This window comes from Drosophila gunungcola, unplaced genomic scaffold (assembly GCF_025200985.1).
Source record: "Drosophila gunungcola strain Sukarami unplaced genomic scaffold, Dgunungcola_SK_2 000001F, whole genome shotgun sequence".
Lineage (NCBI taxonomy): Eukaryota > Metazoa > Arthropoda > Insecta > Diptera > Drosophilidae > Drosophila > Drosophila gunungcola.
In genome coordinates, this window is record NW_026453197.1 from 11813138 (window position 1) to 11834420 (window position 21283).

The 21283-nt window shown below is 36.5% G+C and overlaps 4 protein-coding genes across 4 annotated transcripts in view; 2 read left to right on the plus strand and 2 right to left on the minus strand.

Annotated features, from left to right (window-relative positions):
• Window positions 1–18551, minus strand: part of LOC128263168 (ERC protein 2) — an 81068-nt gene extending 62517 nt beyond the window's left edge. Inside the window, exon 1 of the mRNA XM_052997916.1 lies at window positions 18022–18551. Within this exon, the coding sequence (XP_052853876.1) occupies window positions 18022–18030 (9 nt within the window). The 5' untranslated portion in view covers window positions 18031–18551. The remainder of the gene's footprint in view (window positions 1–18021) is intronic.
• On the plus strand, window positions 622–1337 carry LOC128263187 (protein FAM210B, mitochondrial). Its single transcript, XM_052997952.1, has one exon. It carries the CDS (start codon window positions 729–731, stop codon window positions 1293–1295), a length of 567 nt encoding a protein of 188 aa, XP_052853912.1. The 5' UTR covers window positions 622–728; the 3' UTR covers window positions 1296–1337.
• A 479-nt stretch (window positions 18552–19030) lies between the features above and the next one.
• LOC128263193 (NADH dehydrogenase [ubiquinone] 1 subunit C2) lies at window positions 19031–19673 on the minus strand. The gene is made up of 3 exons (XM_052997959.1): window positions 19471–19673; window positions 19249–19392; window positions 19031–19183 (listed from the first exon to the last, which is right to left on the minus strand). Exons 1-3 carry the CDS (start codon window positions 19625–19627, stop codon window positions 19134–19136), a joined length of 351 nt encoding a protein of 116 aa, XP_052853919.1. The 5' UTR covers window positions 19628–19673; the 3' UTR covers window positions 19031–19133.
• Window positions 19674–20176: 503 nt separating this feature from the next.
• On the plus strand, window positions 20177–21024 carry LOC128263186 (collectin-11-like). Its single transcript, XM_052997951.1, has 2 exons — window positions 20177–20317; window positions 20372–21024. Exons 1-2 carry the CDS (start codon window positions 20224–20226, stop codon window positions 20887–20889), a joined length of 612 nt encoding a protein of 203 aa, XP_052853911.1. The 5' UTR covers window positions 20177–20223; the 3' UTR covers window positions 20890–21024.
• Window positions 21025–21283: the final 259 nt, after the last annotated feature.

The window sequence follows — 21283 nt, forward strand, 5'->3', positions numbered from 1 at the left end:
CAATGTGGTGTAAAGTAGTTCAGTGGGGCGTTTCCACTTGGCACCAGTTCAACGCACTTTAAAGCATTATCAGAAACAGGGTTGACTTTCCTCCAAACACCCTTATCTTTCTGCTAATGTCATCAAAACTGATATCGCCTTTTGGGGGGTATTTATGTCCCTTGCAACCCCCAAAGCTAATTGCAGTTTAATCAAATAAGACAAAAAAAGGAGCAACGACTTTATAGCCCCGCTGAACTTTTTATGGCAGTGCAAGAGGAGTGAAAAGCGCAGTAGCGTCACAACCATAATGAATTTATAGCTTTAGGGAGGGGTTCGTTATCACACAGCCAGCTAATTATGCACGTACACGAGTAAAAGTGGGGTGGGAATTTTGGAAAATGGCGTAAAACTTTGTGCTAAGAAATATGTAAGAAAGGATTTGACGAAAAGGGAGAGACTCTACAGGGGCTTACAGTATAGGTTTAACTCTTATGCTCTGGATGTGAGGTATATTCGTACTGCCATAAATAACAGCCACACTAAGTCAAAGTATTTCAAATGGGCTGGAATAAAATAGAAAAGCAAAGTTCTATATGGATTTCAAAACATATTTTCAAAGAATCCAAACCGTACGGTGATTTGTTTTTAAAGTCAAGAGACTTTAAAGATAATTTTGGTATTGTTTTTAAAAATACAAATAAAACTTACGAAAGATTTGGGTTTGTCTCTATCAACATCTGAGCAAAATGTTAAAGAGTCCTGGAAAGATGGCTGTGCACCTTGGAGCACGTTTACCTTTCGGTTTCAACCACTTGAGTGTACCAAGGCGAAATTATATATCTTCAGCCTCAAGTCAAGTCTTCAAGTCAAAAGAACATAGTTTTACAACTCAAAACAACAATTTGATGACCTATGGAGGATTTTTACGGCGGCACAGCTATAGCACCGAATCGGCATCCACACCGACTGCAACGACTATCAAATTAAGTAAACGGGAGCAACTCAAGCGGGCATTCAAGGAATATGGAGCTACCATAGTGGTCTTTCATGTAGGAATTTCCGTGATTTCGCTGGGCTGTTTCTATGCACTTGTCTCAAGTGGAATCAATCTGGTGCCTATTCTGGAATACCTTGGAATAGGATCCTCCGCTATTACCGAGAAAGTAGCCACAGGAAGCACCTTTGTTGTGGCCTTTGCCGTTCACAAAGTCTTTGCGCCCGCCAGGATTAGCATCACTTTGGGCACCACACCATTTATTGTCCGCTATTTGCGATCCAAAGGACTTTTAAAGCCAACAACCAAAGGCACTTAGTACCTAACGATCGTGTTAAATTTAAGCTATTGCTATCAAATAATGTTTCATTAAATAAATTAATGCATATTTAAACGAAAATAGTTCTACAATCTTTAGTAATGGTTTACTATTTTAGAATTACGTTTTAAATATATATATTGGACGACTATATCATATAGAAAAATCGTAATATTAAAAGAATATATAAATTTACCTAGTAATGGTTTAATAATTTAGAATTACGTTTTTAGCTTTTTTTAAACAGTAAAACGATATCATTAGGCTGCCATAGGAACGATTCAAATAAATGTTTTTAAAAATTAATGTAATTTGTGCAATAGTGGCACGGGTAAATAAAATTTGCTTCATTTCTTGTTTTTTGCTAGTTGCTCGCTATTTGATTAAGTATATGCAAAATTATACTGAATTTAAAGATTTTATTATATAAAATATTGCATAATGGCAAAAAAAAAGTTCTTGCAAAAGCAATTTAAATTCACTGCATATCATCGACACCATCAGCTAGAAAAGTTGGTTTTATGTGCTAAATGCTTGCCAAACAATCCGACCACAAACTTTGCCAACGTTTAGACTGACAAGGAAAAGTTTCTACATTCTCATCTTTATCAACAGATCTGTTTTTCTTTTTTTGGGGGGACTACACAGTCTAAATTTGCTATACGCCACACAATATGAAATGCACTCGATGGCGGTTTACACAGGCCGACTTAATCGAAAATGCAATTTCAACAGACAAGTTAAACAAGCGCCGTTTGCGTCTCAAACTTTACGAGTTTGTGCAGAGAGGGATGTGGAAATAAAATCTACAATGTGGCTGAAACCCCACACCCTGCCCCATTTAGTGCCCTTGAACTTTTTCGCGTGAAAGTTTTCGCCATCCTGGTGGCCCGGAACCCCAACCAAAACCCCGATTGCTATCAAGTGCAAAATGCACAAAAGTTTCCGCCAAAAAGGTTGTGGGGCTACACAAACTGCTCCTTTCTCAGCCTGCTCCGCCATATGTGGCCATAATTATTCGAATATGGCACGATAACTGTGGAGCGGGAGCAGCTGCTTCTGGGAAATTAAATGTTATCGATAACAGCGCGGGGGGAATTTGCATAATGGTGCTTTTGGCCGTGCAATTTGAGCTGTGTCCTTGGAGTATGCATGTGCAGTATAATGAAGCAAACATTCCCGATTAAGCGGTAAATTATGGGGTTTATTGACCGGCAATTCAAGCGAAAGCGATTAAATACAAGTACGAAGTCGTGTGGCAAAAATATTTATTTTTGGGCAACTTAAAGTATTTTGTGATGAAACTTTCTCAAAAAATTTAATTTTTTCTTAAGTTGGACGATATAGACCAAATTAATGCATCTTTAAAATCCTTAAACTGAGTTATTTGTATTTATCATCTTTTTTTATGGGTCTGAAAGAATTAACATAGTTTAAATCCTTATTGCAAAGTTAGTATTTATTTTTTTACCTTTACTAAAACTTTCCAAAATCTTTAGTGTTAGCTTTTCAATGACATTTTAAAACCACTTTTCCATTTTAAAATGCAATAACACACTTGGAATTGCTATTCCATTTGCACAATATAAATTGAGTAGCATCGACTCGATGCACCAAATATTTGTCACAACAATATGTGTGTGTTTACTGCAGTACACTCGGGAGGATAAGAGGGCACAACAAAAAAGGACACGCATCGGTTGAAAGACAAATAAATACTGTCACAGCTAAGCGACAAAAGGCGAAGGCGACTCGCTGAATGCCCGCACAGCTGACAAACGGAAGCCGGTACAGAAAATCGAGGATTCCGGGTAATCGGGGGTGGATTGAACCTGCTACCACCAGCGAGTAGCACCACCAAAGTCACAGCCACATCCACATCCACATCCACCACACCACCAGCTGCATATGAATGTGGGTTAAGCGCAAACGCATGTCCTGTCGCCATGACAAGGCAGCGGAAGAGGGGATCGGAACCAAATAAAAATTTATCGATTTCCATTGGAGAATAATAATGTATAGCCGTCCGCCCCCTCCTTCCGCCTCCTGTCCACCATAAAACTTCATTTTTTATCGATATTAATAGCGTCTAACATGGAGGGGTGGGCAGATTTGTTTCGAAGAGTGCATAAAACCCAAAGAATTGTGGGTGTGCGATATGCCTGTGTTTGTGCTTGAGAATGGCTTATGCATGAATAATTTGCCTTGCCAACTAAGGAGTCCCTTTTGGCCATCCCCACCCTTCAATCAATAGCGATTGTCGAGGTTATGAAAAGGCAAGTGAAGAATGCAAAAGAAAAAAAGAGAAAAATAATGCTGAAATGGTTTAACATTGATTGAATGATTTGCCTGCTTCTAAATCGCTTGCTAGGAAAATACTCCGAGTTGCCTTGGCATGGGTTTCCATTTGATATGCATATTGGAAATCCAGAGAGCCCAATAAACGGAGACAACAAATGGCAAATACATATTAAGTAAGTACATAACATTGATCTTCTTAGTGCAAGTAAAGTATCTTAAATTAAAATATATATCAATATGTATTTAAACGTTTCACTTAAAATTATATATTATTACAAAATTATAATTTAAAAGCTTCTATCACTAAAATCTTGTATAATTTAAGAAGAAATTCGGGTTTATAGCCTGCACAAGCACTTTTTCAATCTGCCAAAATATACACTTTCATAGTAAAACCAAACACGTTCTTTAAATTTTATACACAACGAAAAACAAAGTCGACATGTAGGGCTTCGCTACAGACATGTATACATTTCAAACAGCATTTCCCCTTTCAGACAACTACCCTAATGACTTTTTACCATCAATCTAGAACCGAACAGCTCAATCAACTTAGCTCGCCTAGTGGAAATACAAGTTGTTGTTTCCCTGTTTATTTTACTACGGGAGCTACGAAAAACATTTTTACAAGCCATTAGCTCGTATCCATCAGGAGTACTAAGCGGTTTATCTCATGCAGGACTACAACGTAATACTGCAACAACAAGGACACTGACTTGAGTGGCAAACATTTACAATTAGATGGGGAAAACCGGTCCAATATACTTTGCATACTTTGCTGCGCAATAAAAAAGAGGCAATTGCGCATCTGTAGGCAATTTTTGTAGCATACTTTAATGCGATGCGGCAGCTGGCGTCAATAAATCGCCAAAATGTCTGCGAAATAAAATTTTTAATATCTTTGGCAATGTGTGACACAAGCTGATACTTGTTCTACGCCATCATTTCTTGTTTATTCACTTTTTTTCTCAATTTTTTCCAGACGCCGGCTGCAGGCGTGCGTAAAATTAAATCATTTTTATAGACCTATTCTCGTCCTTCCGCTGTCAACCAGACAATTAATGTTCCAGCCGAGCCACATATATTTTACACTAGACTCTGTCCGACTGTATCCGGTGACTTGAATCAAATTTATGTGGATCTTGACTAGTTTTAAGTGGCAGCAGTTAAGGCTGAGCACATGCCGAGATCCCAGAGAAAAAAAATTACCTTAGATTTAAAGTGGCAAGCCAGCAGAGTTGAACGACAAAATATACAGTATACTACCGGGCTTTGATTAAAATGGTACAGGGGAAAATACTCTTGGCCAGCACAAAGGTCAAAACAAGGGAAATAGGTAAGAAGGAAAGCCCGCAGTTTTCCATTTTAATTTGTTTTGTGCAAACACAGTGAAGAGAGAGGAAAACGTCTTAAGTTTTGTGCAGACGAGTTCGTAATCGTAAAGCTGTAAAGGAATTTTCATTGTGTGCTTGTGTAGGAGTTTACGATTTATTTAATGTTGTAATTAAGTTTTGACGACATAAAGCTCTAATTAATGTACATCTGAGGAGAATCACATGTGGCTAAGCTGCTTAAAATATAGAAGTCCTTTGAAACTTTTGGCTAAGAGGATTAAAGCTAGATTAAACTGCAGGCGAAGCAGAAACAAGAAATAAATTGAGAAAAATTTCTTAAGTTAAACTTTTCACACTTAATAGTGTTATTTTAAAAAATTTAATATAAAAATTTAAATATTTTAGATTTGTAACTACAATATTTTCAACCCAAAAGGAGCAACAGAAGTTTTCCAAGAAATATTCCTTTAGTTGGTGTGTAACAAGCATTCGGGCATAATTTATTTTGCTCTCGGGAGCACAAACAGACCAAAAGGAAGGACAATCCGATGACGACAACATTTATCAAGTGTGCATTTCGAGCGAGACTTTCGGTATCCTACGTATATACAAAGTATTTCTTCGTCTTCTTTGGCATTGCAACTTTTTGGAGCAACGCAAATTTAAAATGTAAATCGCTTGCTGCAACACGAGTTGTTATGCCCCACGGCCTTTCTATGGCACATCCATTCTGAATCGCAGCCCCCCTTTCATCTTCATCAACATTTCTGGCTACGTTCGTGCTTTCATTTTCGTCCCCGATCAATTTTGTATATTGCATTTGCGATTGATTTGAAAGCATGTTGTTTCCCAAAGCCAACATTCCCTCTGCTTCTTCTTTGCATTCTGAATAAGATGAGAAATATTATCGGACTGTTGCCTCGGCCGCTGTTGTACAGGTGCAACACGGCGTATGCGCTATTTGTTGTGGTCAATGGATAAAGGGGCTGTGGAAAGCACGAAAAATCGCTCCGGTTAATGGAATTGCAGCCGAGTGAGTTGGAAACCTGACCAAAAAGACCATCAATAATGGTCAGAAGCTCCATGAAATGTAAATTGCTGTTTGTGGCTATCATTCGTTATTGTGTGTAAACAAAAATTATCGATTGGTGGGAAATTCATTAACAGAAATTTACAATTTTATCGTACTTCAATTTTTAACAAATGCGCCTGTCCCTTAACCTCCAACTACTACATTAAATGCTCATTACTATATAATCCCCTTTTATTGCAAAATATTCAATATGCCCGCAGGCATTGGAATCTCCGATTTCACATAATTTAAATAGAATGAGACTAAAAAGGGCAAATTTCTCTGCAATTGCAAATAACATTTTTTGAAAGAATCGTTGACAATAATGAAGCTGATGAACATTTTGTGGTTGGGTTTATTATCATTGTTGTTGCGTTAGTTATTCCACCATCGGTTGAGGTGCATTTAGGCCCGTCTGAAAATGTTTGCGTCATTGTTCAGTTTTAGTCCTCTGCGGTTGCCTGAAATTGTCGTTATGCATTTACGGACATCGCACACACATGTGGCCCGAGTGCGGTTTTGTCGCTGGAAATGTTGACTATGAACTGTAAACAAGATTTTGGCGACCCACATGGTCTTCTCTTTGGGTCTTAAATGAGTCACCATTGGAGCTTTAGTTTTAATTTTATTTTAGAGAAACAAATAAATATTATAACTGATAACATTAAAAAACTTGGCAAAGGCAATATTTTTCCTCCGCTTTCGATTTAAGTTTACACTTGGGCTTGAATGCAAAATTAAGCTTTGAATTATTTCTGATTATTTTTTTTGTCAAAATGTTTACTTTCACTTTAAGTTATGTTTGCGTATTACCATTTTTAAATGTCTATTTAACCTATAAATTACCCAGTTCTTACTTACCCCTCTCATAACTCGTTACCCATACGCCACGTGGTCACGTTTTCCCCTAAGATCCGCGTTGCTGCTTTCATTGCGTTTTAGGTGTACGTTTTGCTATTTTTCCAGTACTCGTTAGCCTTGTCTAGTGCCAATATAAAATGACAATGTTTTCCCTGCTTGCAGAACTCAAATCGTAAATCATTTTTGTTATTTTTTTGGGTGTTGGCAAAGGTAAACAGTGTCACATAAGAGCCCGCAGTTGTCTGTCAGCAGACAGAAAGAGAAATATATGAGAGAAATGGGCAGTGAGAAAGGGGCAGAATGTGAGATATAGCTAGCTACTCAAGTTTCTGTTGCCCCCGAACTTTGACAGTTACATGCCGCTGCACCACTGCAGAATGACAAACGAAAGGCAAAAAATCGCAATGAGTTGCACAAAAGTTATATTTGCCACATTCTGGTTTTCACTTTCGCAAATAATGAACACATATAAACAATGTTTTGCATTTTATTGCTGGTTTTTCCTTGTAATAAAATAAGTAATATTTAAAAACTTATTTTATTACAAGAGAAAACCAACAATAAAATTATCTATCTGAACTTTTAGTTTCGTATAAAAATGGAAAAAGTAAACAGAAATAAGCTGTTATTATTTATTATTTATTATTTAATGAAATATACAAATTTATTGATTTTGCCCTAGTTGAAAAAAAAAAGTTGATTTTAGAATCCAGAAAATGATAGAATTTCTCTTTTTCGTTTAGTTTTCTCTCCAAATTCTCGCACTTTCCCACCAGACTTTTTGCGAATGTGTGCCTTTTCATCTCCGTTCGTGACAGCACGTTTTTTTGGGGGGCGTGGAAAGGGGCGTGAAGGGTTGGGGATTTGGGTCAACTATCGACTGAAATTTGAGCCTTTCAAACTGTCACCGACACAAAGCAGAAAGGGTTCAGAGTAAAATTTAGGGAAAGTGTGACAGCAACTCATTGCAAATGGAAATTTGTCGGGGTTGCTGGGAATCTCTACAAGTGCTCTGGAAATTTGATTTCAATTTCCATATGATTTGGCAGAGTGGAGAACAAGATTGCTGAAATTTATGCAAATGAGAAATAGTTTTCTTTTGCAAACGAAAAGGCTTCAGCATGGGTACTTGGTTTTTTATGCATCTTTGCAGACTGATTGCAAATCAAATCATTTGAAAACCGTCTTGATATAAATACAACAAGTTTCTGCTTATCATCAGAGTTTGAGAAAATTTCGAAAAATAGTTCTTCATTTTTTTGCTGCTTCATCGATGCATTGTTTGTCTAACTAAAATATTGATTCTTTTTTCGCTTTTCTTTTCTTAGTTTGCCGCATTGCAAATTCAGCTCACATAGTTTTCACTTTGAACTTTTGGTTGAGAAAACTTTCGCAGCTATGCAATTGCAACCAGCTAGGGGAAAATAAAGAGGAAAATACTTGACTTTTGACCTACACTTAAATTCCCAGATCAGCCTCACAACTTTGTAGCTAAAGATAGTTCTCGGTTTTCTGCACAGCATTAATTGCATTAAAAATCCGAAAGTTATACGAACCATTTGAAAGTCAGTTCAGTAATTTCACATATGTTGTCGCGCATAAATAAAATTTTCTCATTTTCAGGCACAAAAGTTAGCAAAATATTTTTTTGTTTGTTTTTTTTTTATTTTTGTAACATTTTATTTAGCCCTTGGCATCTGCTTTGCATAGTTTTTTTCTGAAGGTCGCCAGGATATCTGTCTGTGTTTGAGTGCAGGATGCAGGATGTGCGCTAGGCTTTCTGCACGCTCAAGCGTACACACACACACAAACTCATGCCAACAGTCAAACGCTTTGTAAACCTTTCATCTTTTTATTTTGCTTCGGTTTGCTTTTTGTCTTTCACCATTCCCATCCCCCTTCCATCCTTCGTTTCCTGGCTTGCTCCTTTTCAATTATGCTGCTCGAATGAAGCGAAGGAACTGAAAAAAGAAAAGAGGGACAAGGACGAAGGTCGCCCGAGACGCTCACAAAAGTATGCTACATATTTAATGACTGGCTTAAAATCTTTTAGGACGTCTGGGAAACATCAGATTTCAGCTGGCTATGCAAGTCAAATAAGACACAGTAATAAAAATACAAAAAGGAACCAAAAAATAAATAAAAACAAAAATCGGACAAAGACTAAAATAAACAAAGTCAAATCCCTATTGGCACTCAAATGAAGTTAGCATGCGTATTCAAAAACCCATGTTTATGTCAATTTTGGCACTTTACTTTAAAATTTTAAGTTGAAATATCATACAAAAGTTGTATTTTATTTGTGAACATTTGTATGACTCTTGCGTTTTTGAGCAGACAATTACTCATTAATTAATTAAAATTGGGAAAGAACATCAATTTAACAACATCGAAATAAAAAATAATGATATATCATTGAAGATTTAATGAAAACCATTCGACTAATTCAACGATAAAAATACTATGAAAATTTAGATCCCCTTGATTCCATTCATAGATATCACACCCACTGGAATTAAATAAAAAAAAATTTGAATTTTTTTTTTTTTCGTACATTTCTGTTTCAAGGGCATCGATTACAACATTCATTTGCGGTGATGTCACCATCTAAATCGCTCTGAACTCCGCTCTGAGTTGAGTAACCTCGAACTGTGCTACATTTTTTTCTTCCATCATACACACATTTACTTGTTTTACTTGCAGGCTCAGTCTATTAAATGCACTGCAAGAGAGTTGTGTCAGCACCTCAGGTGTATAGAGCTTTTACACCTCGGCACATACTCATATACAATTTATAAACATTTGTTGTGGCGGCCAACGGGTCGTATGAAATGCGATGTTACGCAAGCGGGAAGAACTACGGCACCTGGCGTGCAAGTCATTAAGTGAGCTTGTTTTTGTGCTGATTTTTCTCGTTGTTTTCAGGGAAGAGGCCATAAAAGTGCTGTGCGCCACGCACACATGCACACATAATTATAACGAGCATTAAAACGGACGCCTGTGGCCTAACCCTTAGTTTGTCATGGGGCTCGTCATGCTCCCTCTGAACCACCAAACCATCTTGCCACCTCTGAGTGCTTTATGGCGCAACTGGTGAGAAGAATTCGCAAAGCATAATATTTATTCCGGACTTCCTAGCTAAACGCAGAAAATGTCTGCTAGAGACAATCTAGACTCCCGGTGGCAAAATTCATTTTCATGTCGCTTACAAGGCATTTAAAACAATGGATGCTGTGATAATGCCCCGAAGTATACTTAAGAATAAGGAAGACCAAAATGTAATACATATTACATTGCACATTCGACTGACTTTGTTCTCAAATTTAAGCTCCTTCCACGCTTATACATTTTCCTAATTATAAACACAAACTGATATAATTAAGGCTTAGTACCCACATCAAAATAATCCTTTTATTCAGGACGAAAGCCCCGAACTTTCTGTACATTTAAGCCGGACGGAGAGTTTTCGGGAAAATTTTGTACGTAACCTCAGCAAAGGAAAATGAACGCCACACAACGACCGCATTTATGTGCTTGTATTTTGTTAGCGACTGCGGTGACTTGAAGGCGCTTTTCCTCGATACTATAGTATTCGCCCCTTAGTTTTCCTGGCCGGGTATTTCCGTAATTTTAGACGCTTTCGTCTTTTATTTGCGCCTTTTGCTCGTTCATATTTTTTGGTGGCATCGCGTGCTCAGTTGTTGTAGTGACTGCCACTATTATTGTTGTTCTGTGGTTTCTCCCCCTATTCATTGTTTATAACGCTTGTTGCTATTGTCGGAGCCGTATATACACGGGAATTAAATTGGGTTAGTAAGTTCTGTTTCTATTGTTTTCCCTTCGGTCCTACATTGTTTTTCCTTTTTTCTCGTTCTCGCCTTTTAGCTTTCCACTTTCAAGTAAATACAAAAAAAAGAACAATTGGCTTTCAGCAAGTGCAAATTTTAGCTAGGGATTTCCCTTCGCAGCATTATGATTTATGAATGTTTTAGTAACGGAAGCTTTCAATTTGCATGAATTGGTAAGAAGAAACTGTTTGAAAAGATGGCCCTAAAATGGAAAAATATGCTTCTAAAAGCAAGCAATTTAAGGAATTTTATTTTTACATTTTTTAAAACACTTACAAAATTAAAATAAATTTTGCAATTCTAAAATATTAGTTTAAACACCCAAATACGGATATATTTACTTAATTTCAAATACCCTGAACTGCTAGCCAATTATTCATTCTAGTTGACAGATCATGCCACAAGTTAATTGGTTTATATCCTAGCAATCTGCGGACTCATTTCCACGGAAAGTGGTGAAATTATTTACCCACATGGCGAGGACACAGGTACCACGTCATCCTTCTTGGCAAAGCTGATTTGAAACAAATTAACCGCACATGGCAGGAACCACAGGAATGTACGAATACAGACACATCGGGGGATTTCAATGGATGGCATGGTTAGCTGGCAATTTTCCACTGCGGGCAGCAAATCGAAATGCGATTCACCTATCCGTGTATATCGTAGCTGCAAATGTGTGCCCGCAAGACACGCTCTGTATCTGCCACCCTCTCTTTCACTCCAACACTCGCAGTTTAGTGGTTCTTCACTCTCGCAGTTTAGTGGCTCATTGCAGCACAGCTACACAAAGACAAAAATATTATCTTTTTCCAATATTTTGTGACTTTAAATTTTATTAATACACTGAATATCCATTAAAAACCGAAGGGTTTTCTATTGTAAATAAAGAGATTTCCAACACTCCGCATAGTTATAGATAATCACAGACCTTAAAACTAGTGATTTCTTTTTCAGTGCTTCAATTTCTGAACCCTTTTTGCCTTGGCCCGATGACAGGCGCTTAATTTTCAATTACACACACATAAAGTGCGAGAAGCGGACTAAATCGTCCAAGCACCCAACCCCAGACTCAGATCCCCACACCAAGTACTATAATGCCATCATGTGGTCAGGGGCACCACCCAGACGTGCAAACAGGGGAAGTTACACGGTTTTTGCACCTTTCAGCACATACTATTTTTTATTTTATTTGGCGCCCATCAGATCAAATGTACTTGGATGTGGAAGTCGGTTTGTCGGAAATTAATGGTGAATAAGTTTCGTGATACAGGAGTCAGAAAAAATAGTAAAATGGGCTATCGCACATGGACGGATTTAAAAGTATCTATAGTTTTAAGCAAGCAAGTTTAAATTAATACTTTAAAAGTCGCTCCTTAAAGCCATTTCCCCAACACACAGCTTTTCCCCAAACCTGAATCTTTTATGAACACGCTTCTCTAATCTTTTTTTACCCGCACACCTTTCCGGCAATTTCCAGCGCCACTCCTTTACATTCCCTATATAAAAATTCAATTATTATCTGCGCCTTTCATGTTCAGCGGGCACAGTTAAAAGTAGAAACCAAAAAAATGAAAAACAACTTTTTTATCACATGCGAGCCCACGGCCCATAGGTAAGTTCTATATCCAACTGTTATGGTTTACTTTGCCGTCTGTTTTCATTTCATTTTATTGAATTTTTTCTGATTGCATTTTCACACGGTTTATGCTGATTGCGCTTTTAGTGCCGTTGAAACTACAATTAATTCAAATTGATGCCATAAACTGTGTGTGCGTGTTAATATTTAATTAGACCCAAAATTATTTACCCATTTAAAATTTCAATGACATATTTGTTTAATTAAATCGTTAAATAAATTTGCATAGCAAAACTTGTGGCAAAAACGTATAGCAGACATGAGTATCTTTCATCTAATCTTTTCCATTTGCCATTTCTCAACCTGTCCAAAGAAATTTGCCAAGAAGCAAGTCAAGCTAACAAAACACAGAACTTGGCAGGAAATCGCAACTCTGCACAAAAAACAAACAAGGGAAAGAAATTGTAAAATTTTTAAAAAAGGAGGCAAAAACTCCATAAATTTATGGAGTCCACAATGTCGAACAAATGGAAATTTAGAAAGATGTCTATATGACTAGTAGTTGCTCTACAAAAAAATTTAATATACGTTTTAAAATTCAATAAAGTTAATTAATTTTTAATGATTTTATTTTAGTCGGGTTTAAATATTTGTTTTGTTTTATAAATATTACAAAAATCATTTTAAAATTAAGCTTTTAATTTTTTTTTGACTATTAAGCTCGCTAAAAATCAAAAATAAATATTACTTATAAAATTTGTTTTGTCCTTTTAAAGACATGTATAATCCGAAATATCCGCCACTTTTACTGCACAGTTTAAAGTAAACCCTTGACTTAGTGAACCTATTCATTCTGGCTAAATTTGCCCAATGCTAATATACCATTTTTCAGGACATTTAATGGTCTTTGGGTTGCAAAGGACACGATTCGCTTTCTGCGTTCAGCCCCAACGTTGTTCCAAGCGTTTTTATCTGCACCCCTTTATTTATGCACCCAACTGCAATTCAGCCACTGTAACCCCACGAGTGTTTGCTTTTTTGTGCAACTTAATTAAATTAGTTGTTGAGAAAAAATGTTTAGAGGGGAGAATTCCGCATTAGACAATTGGCTGGCATCGCATAACGAATCATTTATCAAATGTCTGTCTTAGTTCTTTATTTTTATATTTATTTGTGTGGCGTCTCGTCTATCAAAATGAAATCAAATCACCGTGAACCCCGAGGCCAAATGATTGAACGAAAATTTGTCAGGGGCAGCTGCTGCGGCTGAGCGCCAACGCAAACACTATTAATTTCGTGGCAACAATGGGTGCATAAAGGATATATCTATGCGTCCCCTTCTACGGGACCCGTCACTCTCGCTTTATCGACTAAGTCATACATGTGCGGCGTTTTTGCCCAAAAACTTTGCCAAGCACGTTTAAATTTAAGTCCTTTTGACATTTTGAAAACAGTTACACCTAAAAAACAAGGGTAACTTAAAATAAATCACTATTTTTGATTAAATAAACAATGTATGTAATTATGCCGAATTAAAACATTGGTTTAAATATTTAAAATATTTTTTTTTTTAATTTTGCGAATCTAAAAAGAATTTTAGCAATTGAAATTGAATTCTTTTTTCACCAGCTTTTACATTATTTTTATTTCAATGACTTAAAGCAACAAATAAGAAATTAGACACACTCATGACACTTAAAAACCCTCATTCGTAAAGTAGAGTCGTCACGGCAAAAGTAGCATTTATGATAACAACATTTCTAAGTTATAAATTCAGATTGACTTAAATGTTACACCAAATTTTATAATTGGCACACATTAGGAAATCCCTAGACCTGAACTATTTAAACTTAAAGCCGAAATGTTACGCACTATATTAACAGGATTGTGGATGGTATTAATACATTTTCTCAATAGGGTAACCAGTTTATTGAAAAGGATCTGAAACGTAATATTTGTAACATACTTTTTCAAGTATACTTCTTTGTAAAGATTGATTATGACAATAAAATGCGAAAGGAAACTAAAGTTATGTTGTTAATTCGCTATATATTTTTTTATAGGAACAGGCATAAAAAGATTTATTTAATTTTGAAAAATACTTTCTTAATATCTTGAAATGCTTTAAACATATTTTTTATATTTTATTCAACATTTTTTTTTTTAAGTGAACATAGGCAGAGGATGTAGCGTAATGCAGAAGCATCCGAAGAAGGCGGCACTGCAACGACGACAGTAGCTATATCTATCTCTATGTCCCTGTCTATATGTATTTCTGGTGTACACTTTGGGTGCATTGTCGTGTCGTGGCCATGAATATTTAATGAAATTAGCTTAGGAATCCTACAACATTTTGCCGCGTTTTCTGGGCCACACACGTGGGTCGCTACGTGTTTGCACTGAAATACCGAATGTTGGTAAAAATTGGGGGGAGGGGGGGAATAAGCCACGATGCATGTAACGCCTGCAAATATGCAAGGATAATGACGCCGGAGAGCTTCCATGCAAAGGATAAGACACATTTCAGTGCAGTTAATTTACTCATTTTCTATTCAAAATTTATTAAACGTCACATGCAGCGAAAGAAAGTTAATTAAAATGTTGGTTTTCTGCATTAGCTGACTTTTCCAGTTATCGTAAAGAGTGATCTTTGTAAACATTATATCTTTTTGACTCGTTATTATATTTGTTAATAATATAATAAAATTTTTATAATAATACAAATGCTAGTAAAATATGTACAATTCCATTAATTTTGAAGTTAAAACACCTTCTGCGCAGTACATTTACTCCTTTGTTTTCACATGTTTACCCTATCAGTAAGTTAGTTATTATGTTTTTCGCCAAAAACTAATTACAGACTATTAAACCATTTATGTAGCGGTTTGAAATAATTAACGAGAGCACTCTTCAAACTGCCATCTTTATTAATTAAGAATTTTCCAATTATCCTGCACAACAAACAAATACCGAAACCGATGATGTTGCGAATTAGCATAGATTATATTGACCTGGTGTTTTCCTGTTTGTTTAATGCGCATAAATAGCAAAGCAAATTCACGCAGATGCATTCAATATGTGGCCGAAAAGGAAGAGCGTAATCAATAAATTTCCATGCACCCAAGGCAGTCATAAATGTATGGGGAAATTGTGGAGCGAAACGAAGGCTAGAAGCCCTTTTGGTGGAATGCATCGCAATACAAAAATACCACCGCTGCCAGCATAAATCATAAATGGCAAACGTAAAGGGGGTCTAGAATAGTGTAATGTAGAAGGGTGGATAAGCTCTCCATATTGAAACATATGCTACAGACTGAATGTGTTCAATAAGCAATAAATGACTCCCATAGTGGATGCTACTTGCAACGGATAAAGTTATTGCAGATAAAGTTACAAAGTTTCTATGTTTTGTTTTCAATGTTCTTTAATAGAGCAGTTATATAAAATCCCATTGCGAATATTAAAAAACTATTTTAAAAAAATGTCAAATTTTATTGAAATCATAAAATTATGTAAAAAAAATGCTAAATTCGAGGTACAAGTAACATTTGGGCCACTCCTAAAATAATCACCCTTGAATTTCTAAGCTTCCCATAAACGAATTTGCTGTTTTTCTAGATCTTTTCCGCATAAATGGGGGTACTCTGAGTATACAATAAAAATGGCTCCAACTTATTGTTAGTTTCGCCCTGTTATCCTTGCACTTGCAGGCAGCTCCTGCTGTTGCGCCTGCTGCTGTTGACACGAAAAAATCGTAAATAGGAGGACGCCCCCTGTCGACAATTGTATGAAAAGAATATAATAATACTACAGGCTGCACATAATGCTATAGGGGCCATGGCAAGACAACCAAATGGATGAAAAGTGGGCGGGAAAAACTGTGATGATCATGAGCATGTCGCGAAAAAAGGCGAAAACAACAAAAAAGTCAGAGTCATTGAAGAATACAAATATAGTACTGTACATATATATTTGTCATACCCTGTAGACATTTGAGTAGGGTTTTGTCGTTAAAGTGAAAGTCAAATTGGTTTCTAAACTAAAAACGGTTGTAAACACTTAAGAAAAAATCTTTATAAAGCGAAATACCCGGTTTAAAATGGTTCTGCGATATATAACACCATATTCTCTAATCAACGCAAAAATAAATTTGAATAACATAAAGAAACTAAAACATATACTTTTTATAATTTAGACATGTATAAGCTAATAACTTTATTAAGTTTTCCAAACAACTTGATTTAAAATTATTGTTTTCTTAAACATATTTTTGTATGCCATTTTAGGATATCCGATAGTGACATCCTTAGACTAGGTTTCGCAACATGAGAAACGTATTTACTGATTTTGAAAGGCCACTCAAGGACAAAAGGCAAACTACACAATGCTTAGTCCTTCCTCATCCCTGAGAACACAATAATAGTTGTATCTTAAGGAAAACCAGCGCCCCAACCATCTCGCTTTTACAATCTGAACTTGACTTCAGGACATTTGGCCGAATTTGGTGTGCGAAACAAAATTTCATAGGAAAATGTATGAGAGGGTGGGAGAAGTGAAAAACTTAAAGATAGAGGAATGTAATTGCATGTTGAGCGACAAGTGGCAAGGTAATTTGTCAAGAGGAAAACAAACTTGTCACGAGCGAAAGTTCTTCAGTTCCGTCACGCGACAGAGGTTGGGAATTTCCAACCACCCACACCGATACCACCCGTCCAAAGGACCCACTCTCCAAGCCCACACGTGGTGGGTCATAAAAAATGTATTACCAAATTTGCTCGAGCTGCACATATCGACGAAACGCCGCGAGGCGGAAACCTCAAGAAAAAAGTGGCTCATTTCTGCAATGGATCACGGACTTTTTCCTGGCCAGTGAGAAATGGCTTCACTTTGTCCTAGCCTCTCGGAGCTTTAATCCCTTGATTGGAATTGAGGGCTTCACGGCTCTTTACGACCCAACATCGTAATAGCGTGCAGATTGGCCAATAAGCGGAATCTCTCTGTTTCGAAGTAGGGGTGGCAGAAAAGTACTAGAGAAATTAATTCATTAGCCTGATGGACAGGATTTAACAGCGTTTAAAGAAAAAAATTTAAAGCCTTATGGACATTTTGATTTTGTTTTGTTAGCGGATAGGTCCATGCGAATATAATTTTAGTGTTATTATTATTAGAGAATAAGCTGACAAAATTTAGGAATTTTTAAAAGAAGCAAAAAAAGGAAACCACACAGCCAAAGATAGATAAAAAAGCTAATCTTACACATCTTGTGTTTTTCTAAAGTACACCCTACCTTTTCGCAGTTACTCCAACCTTAACGACTTGGAGTCCCCTTTACGACAGGCTTCCGAATCTCTTTCATTTCCCACTTATTCTCGTACTTGAGTGTACCTTTTTGCCATAACTGTTTTTATGGCTCTACAAAATTTCGTTTCGCTCCATACGATTGCAGTTCAATTTTACACATCATAAAATATCGTGGAGAATCGATTCCTTTTGCAATCCAAAGAAATCAATGCGAATCCACAGAACATGCATAATTTATACAAACGAGGGGAAATCAACCCACTGAATCCACCCAAAGGATAGCCCACAACCACCCACACACAAGCAATAAAATAAAAACCAAATTGACAAACATTTGCCGTGGGAAAATAGAACTCGAAATGGAGCAGTACCCAACATCTGTTCATAAATAAATAATTTTGTAATAAAATTAAGAGCTTAGCTTCCTTACCTTTGCCATAATCGTTGTTTGCTGATAAGAAAATTCCCAGGTGAAATAAGCCGACGGCTTTTGCTATTTGTTTCTGCTTCTAAACTTTTTTTCTTGGTCACCAAAAGAGCAAGGCGAAAAAACTTGTTTATTTTGTAATTAATCAACAATAATTGGTTTTGCTATGTTTGCCTTTTAATTTTGGCATTTATTTTTCACTAATTCCACTTTATTTAGGTTTTCGTAAATTGTAACGGTAAAACAAAGACTCACACAAGCACACAAACTTAGCCTACAACTACTTTTGGAATTATGTATAACTGAGTTTATATTTTATTTGCTTCACTTTAATTTCTTTTATTTTTTTTAATTGATTTTAAGCGCATATTTTTCAGCTTTTTGGCTGCTGCTTTTTAGTGATAAATTATGTGCGGATAAACTTTTACCGTAGACACGTCCTACCAAAAGTTCGATCCGTTTTTCACCGCGACTAAAGAGCATATACTCGATGAACACTCTTTCTAGGGATGACACTTAATCGGTTCCCAATCGATACATCGATACATCGCTTACTTAATCCGTGGTTCAGAAGTCCGCGACCATTTAGCAGAGACTCAACCCCAACACTGCAATTCATTTTTAAGCACATTTGGTAATAGTTCAACAAACAAGTATTTGAATTTTCTATGGTACCAAATATGGATATATTTAATTTAGTTGATTAATTTTGCAAGCAAGACTCCATTTTACATACAAAAGAAGGAAAGAAATTTAACTTGGTTTGGAGACTTAAGAACATCAAATAAAAGTGTTAAATGAGGGGCTTGGGATATGTGTTCCTTAAAACAATAAATAAATTTTAATTTTCAAATAGGTATATTTAAATGAAATTTAAAAATCTTAGTTCCTCTTTAAAATAATTAACTTAAAGTTGGCCCACTTAAAAAGTATATTACAAATATACATTTTTTGAAACTAAAATGTTGAAGCACTAAGTAAACAAACCAGTGTATTATTGAAAAACGTCGAATAGTTAATCCATTTGATCCATTTTCGTATTCATATGTATTACAATTAAAGCTGTTTTATTAACTACTGCCAACGTTTGCTTTACAACACAAATCTCGATCCATTTAACGAACTGGCACCCAGCTCTCCAGGACTTGACCGTAGGTCTTGCGTTCTAAAAATGTAATTATTGGTTTAGTAAAGGCTGTTGCCATTATAGTATACTCCCTATAGACTAACCTTTGACGGGAAAATCGTCGGGATGCAGTTCGATATAGTGCCGAAGGACGGCGTCTCTTTTGGCCAGATATTCACTGCGTTTCTGATCGAAATAATATCCTGCACCGAGCCCAATTAATCCAAAGGCAATATGCTTCTGAATGCCTGCAAATCAAAGGGATATGATTAGTTATATTCGACAAAAACAATGTTACGTCACATGGAAACGAGGGGAAATCGCACCGGAAAACACGGGTCTACGGAAGCCCCAGTTGATGAAAATGGCCGCGCCCACTCCGGCCACTCCGCAAGCGAGCGGATTCCATATTGGACCCAGAAAAGTGGGCTGGCGGTTGCCCTTCTGGGACAACAATTCCAGGGGATCGACCACAGCGCTCATGTTGATAGGAAAAAAAACAATAGAGGTGGGCAACTAAAGCAAACGGTGATGGGCAGCTGTTCTCGTGCCGGGGCTGTCAGCTATCGATAACTGCTAGAATCGATGGCAAGCATTCGATAAGAACTGGCTACGTAACGCTTTTTTCAAATTATAAAATTAATAAAGCCCGAAAGTTTTAAAACGAATATTTTTATTTTTTTAAGAAAAGGCGGTCAAATAATATCTTTTATTTACTTAGTTACAATTGAAAACTATTGTAAAAAGTTAAAATCAATAACGCTCAACCGGACAATTTGTTAAGATATTTCCTTAAAAGAGTTTCAGACCTTTAAAACATACACTTTGCTAACTTTATACTGAAATTATTTTACCTTCAGCAAGGAATATTTATGTAATCTTTGTATAAACGACTCTTAGATGCGAAAAAAACCGAGAAATTAATAGATAAGCCAAATCACTACAACATACAAACAGATTTCGTGTGAAAGGTCAGATTGGGCACGTATTAAAGCAAGCAAGTGTCTCCCAATATTTCAGTTGTCTCCTCAATCTCATTTTGTTCGGGTCTACCACTTCGAAAATAAAAGAAATTAGAAATGTTTAAATTGGCAGCAGTTCTGTTCTCCTTGTTAGCTGCTGTTCATGAATCAAACTTGGCCGAGCACCAGTACAATGCTATTGAAACCGAAAGTAAGCAGGAAACCCTTAATTTAAATTTAAAGAAACTTAACCAACTGAATTTAGATGAATGGAAGTCTTCCCTGGAGCTAAGGTTTCAAAATCTTCAAAATAGTATGGAAAGGCAATTGTCAGACATAAAGGAAATACTAAGAAGCATTAAGGCTTCAATAATAACTAATAACGCGTCCATGGTAAAATGCATCCCACCAAACTTTGAGCCAATAGGCGATAGGTACTTTTACATCGAAGAAGAAGAAACCAATTGGTATGATGCCCAAATCAAATGTAAAAGAAATGGCGGGTTTCTAGCATCCATCAAAAATGGACAAGAACTCAGTGCACTAAGTGCGAAGCTCGATGGAGATGCCAGGTACTGGCTGGGCATCAACGATCGGCAGAGAAAGGGTGATTTTTTGTCTGCTACCTCCGGCAAAAACAATTCCTTCCTGAAATGGAGCCCGGGGGAACCTGACTCCTGGAACGATCGTATGCACTGCGTTGGATTGAAAAACGGTCTCATGGCAATGCACCTGTGCGAAAATAAAAGACATCCAATTTGTCAGGCAGATAACGAAATTTGATAACATAAATCGAAAAATGGTGCAAACAAATACTCTTCATACTATGGAGTAAAATATTGACCGATCCGGTTAAAATGTGTATTTTTTTTTATAAATCCAATCAATTCCAAACTTAATAATAACTTTGTTATTCATTCTGCGCAAGTAAACTCAAAAATTGTTTTGTGTTCTTATATCAAACTGCTCAGTCCAAGGGACTTTGAGGAGAAAACGGGAAGGATTGCATTTCCAAGTTGGGGAAACCCAACAAACCTTCTTACAGGGTAGACAGTATCTTAAGGATATGCATAGGATTAAAAAAATTGACTTCAAATTATTTTATATCAAAAACGGCTATAAACCAATATGTAATGCTGCGGAGGACTGTAAAGCTGGGAGGACTTAGCGGCTTAAA

Excerpts from the sequence above, each read along its gene's own strand:
- LOC128263187 (XM_052997952.1), top strand. The coding sequence starts at position 729 with ATGTTAAAGAGTCCTGGAAAGATGGCTGTGCACCTTGGAGCACGTTTA.
- LOC128263193 (XM_052997959.1), bottom strand. The coding sequence starts at position 19,627 with ATGAGCGCTGTGGTCGATCCCCTGGAATTGTTGTCCCAGAAGGGCAAC. Across the intron at positions 19,393-19,470 it reads CCGTAGACCCGTGTTTTCCG|GCATTCAGAAGCATATTGCC; the intron begins GTGCGATTTCCC and ends TTTGATTTGCAG. Across the intron at positions 19,184-19,248 it reads CGACGATTTTCCCGTCAAAG|AACGCAAGACCTACGGTCAA; the intron begins GTTAGTCTATAG and ends TTACATTTTTAG.
- LOC128263186 (XM_052997951.1), top strand. The coding sequence starts at position 20,224 with ATGTTTAAATTGGCAGCAGTTCTGTTCTCCTTGTTAGCTGCTGTTCAT. Across the intron at positions 20,318-20,371 it reads CAATGCTATTGAAACCGAAA|ATGAATGGAAGTCTTCCCTG; the intron begins GTAAGCAGGAAA and ends AACTGAATTTAG.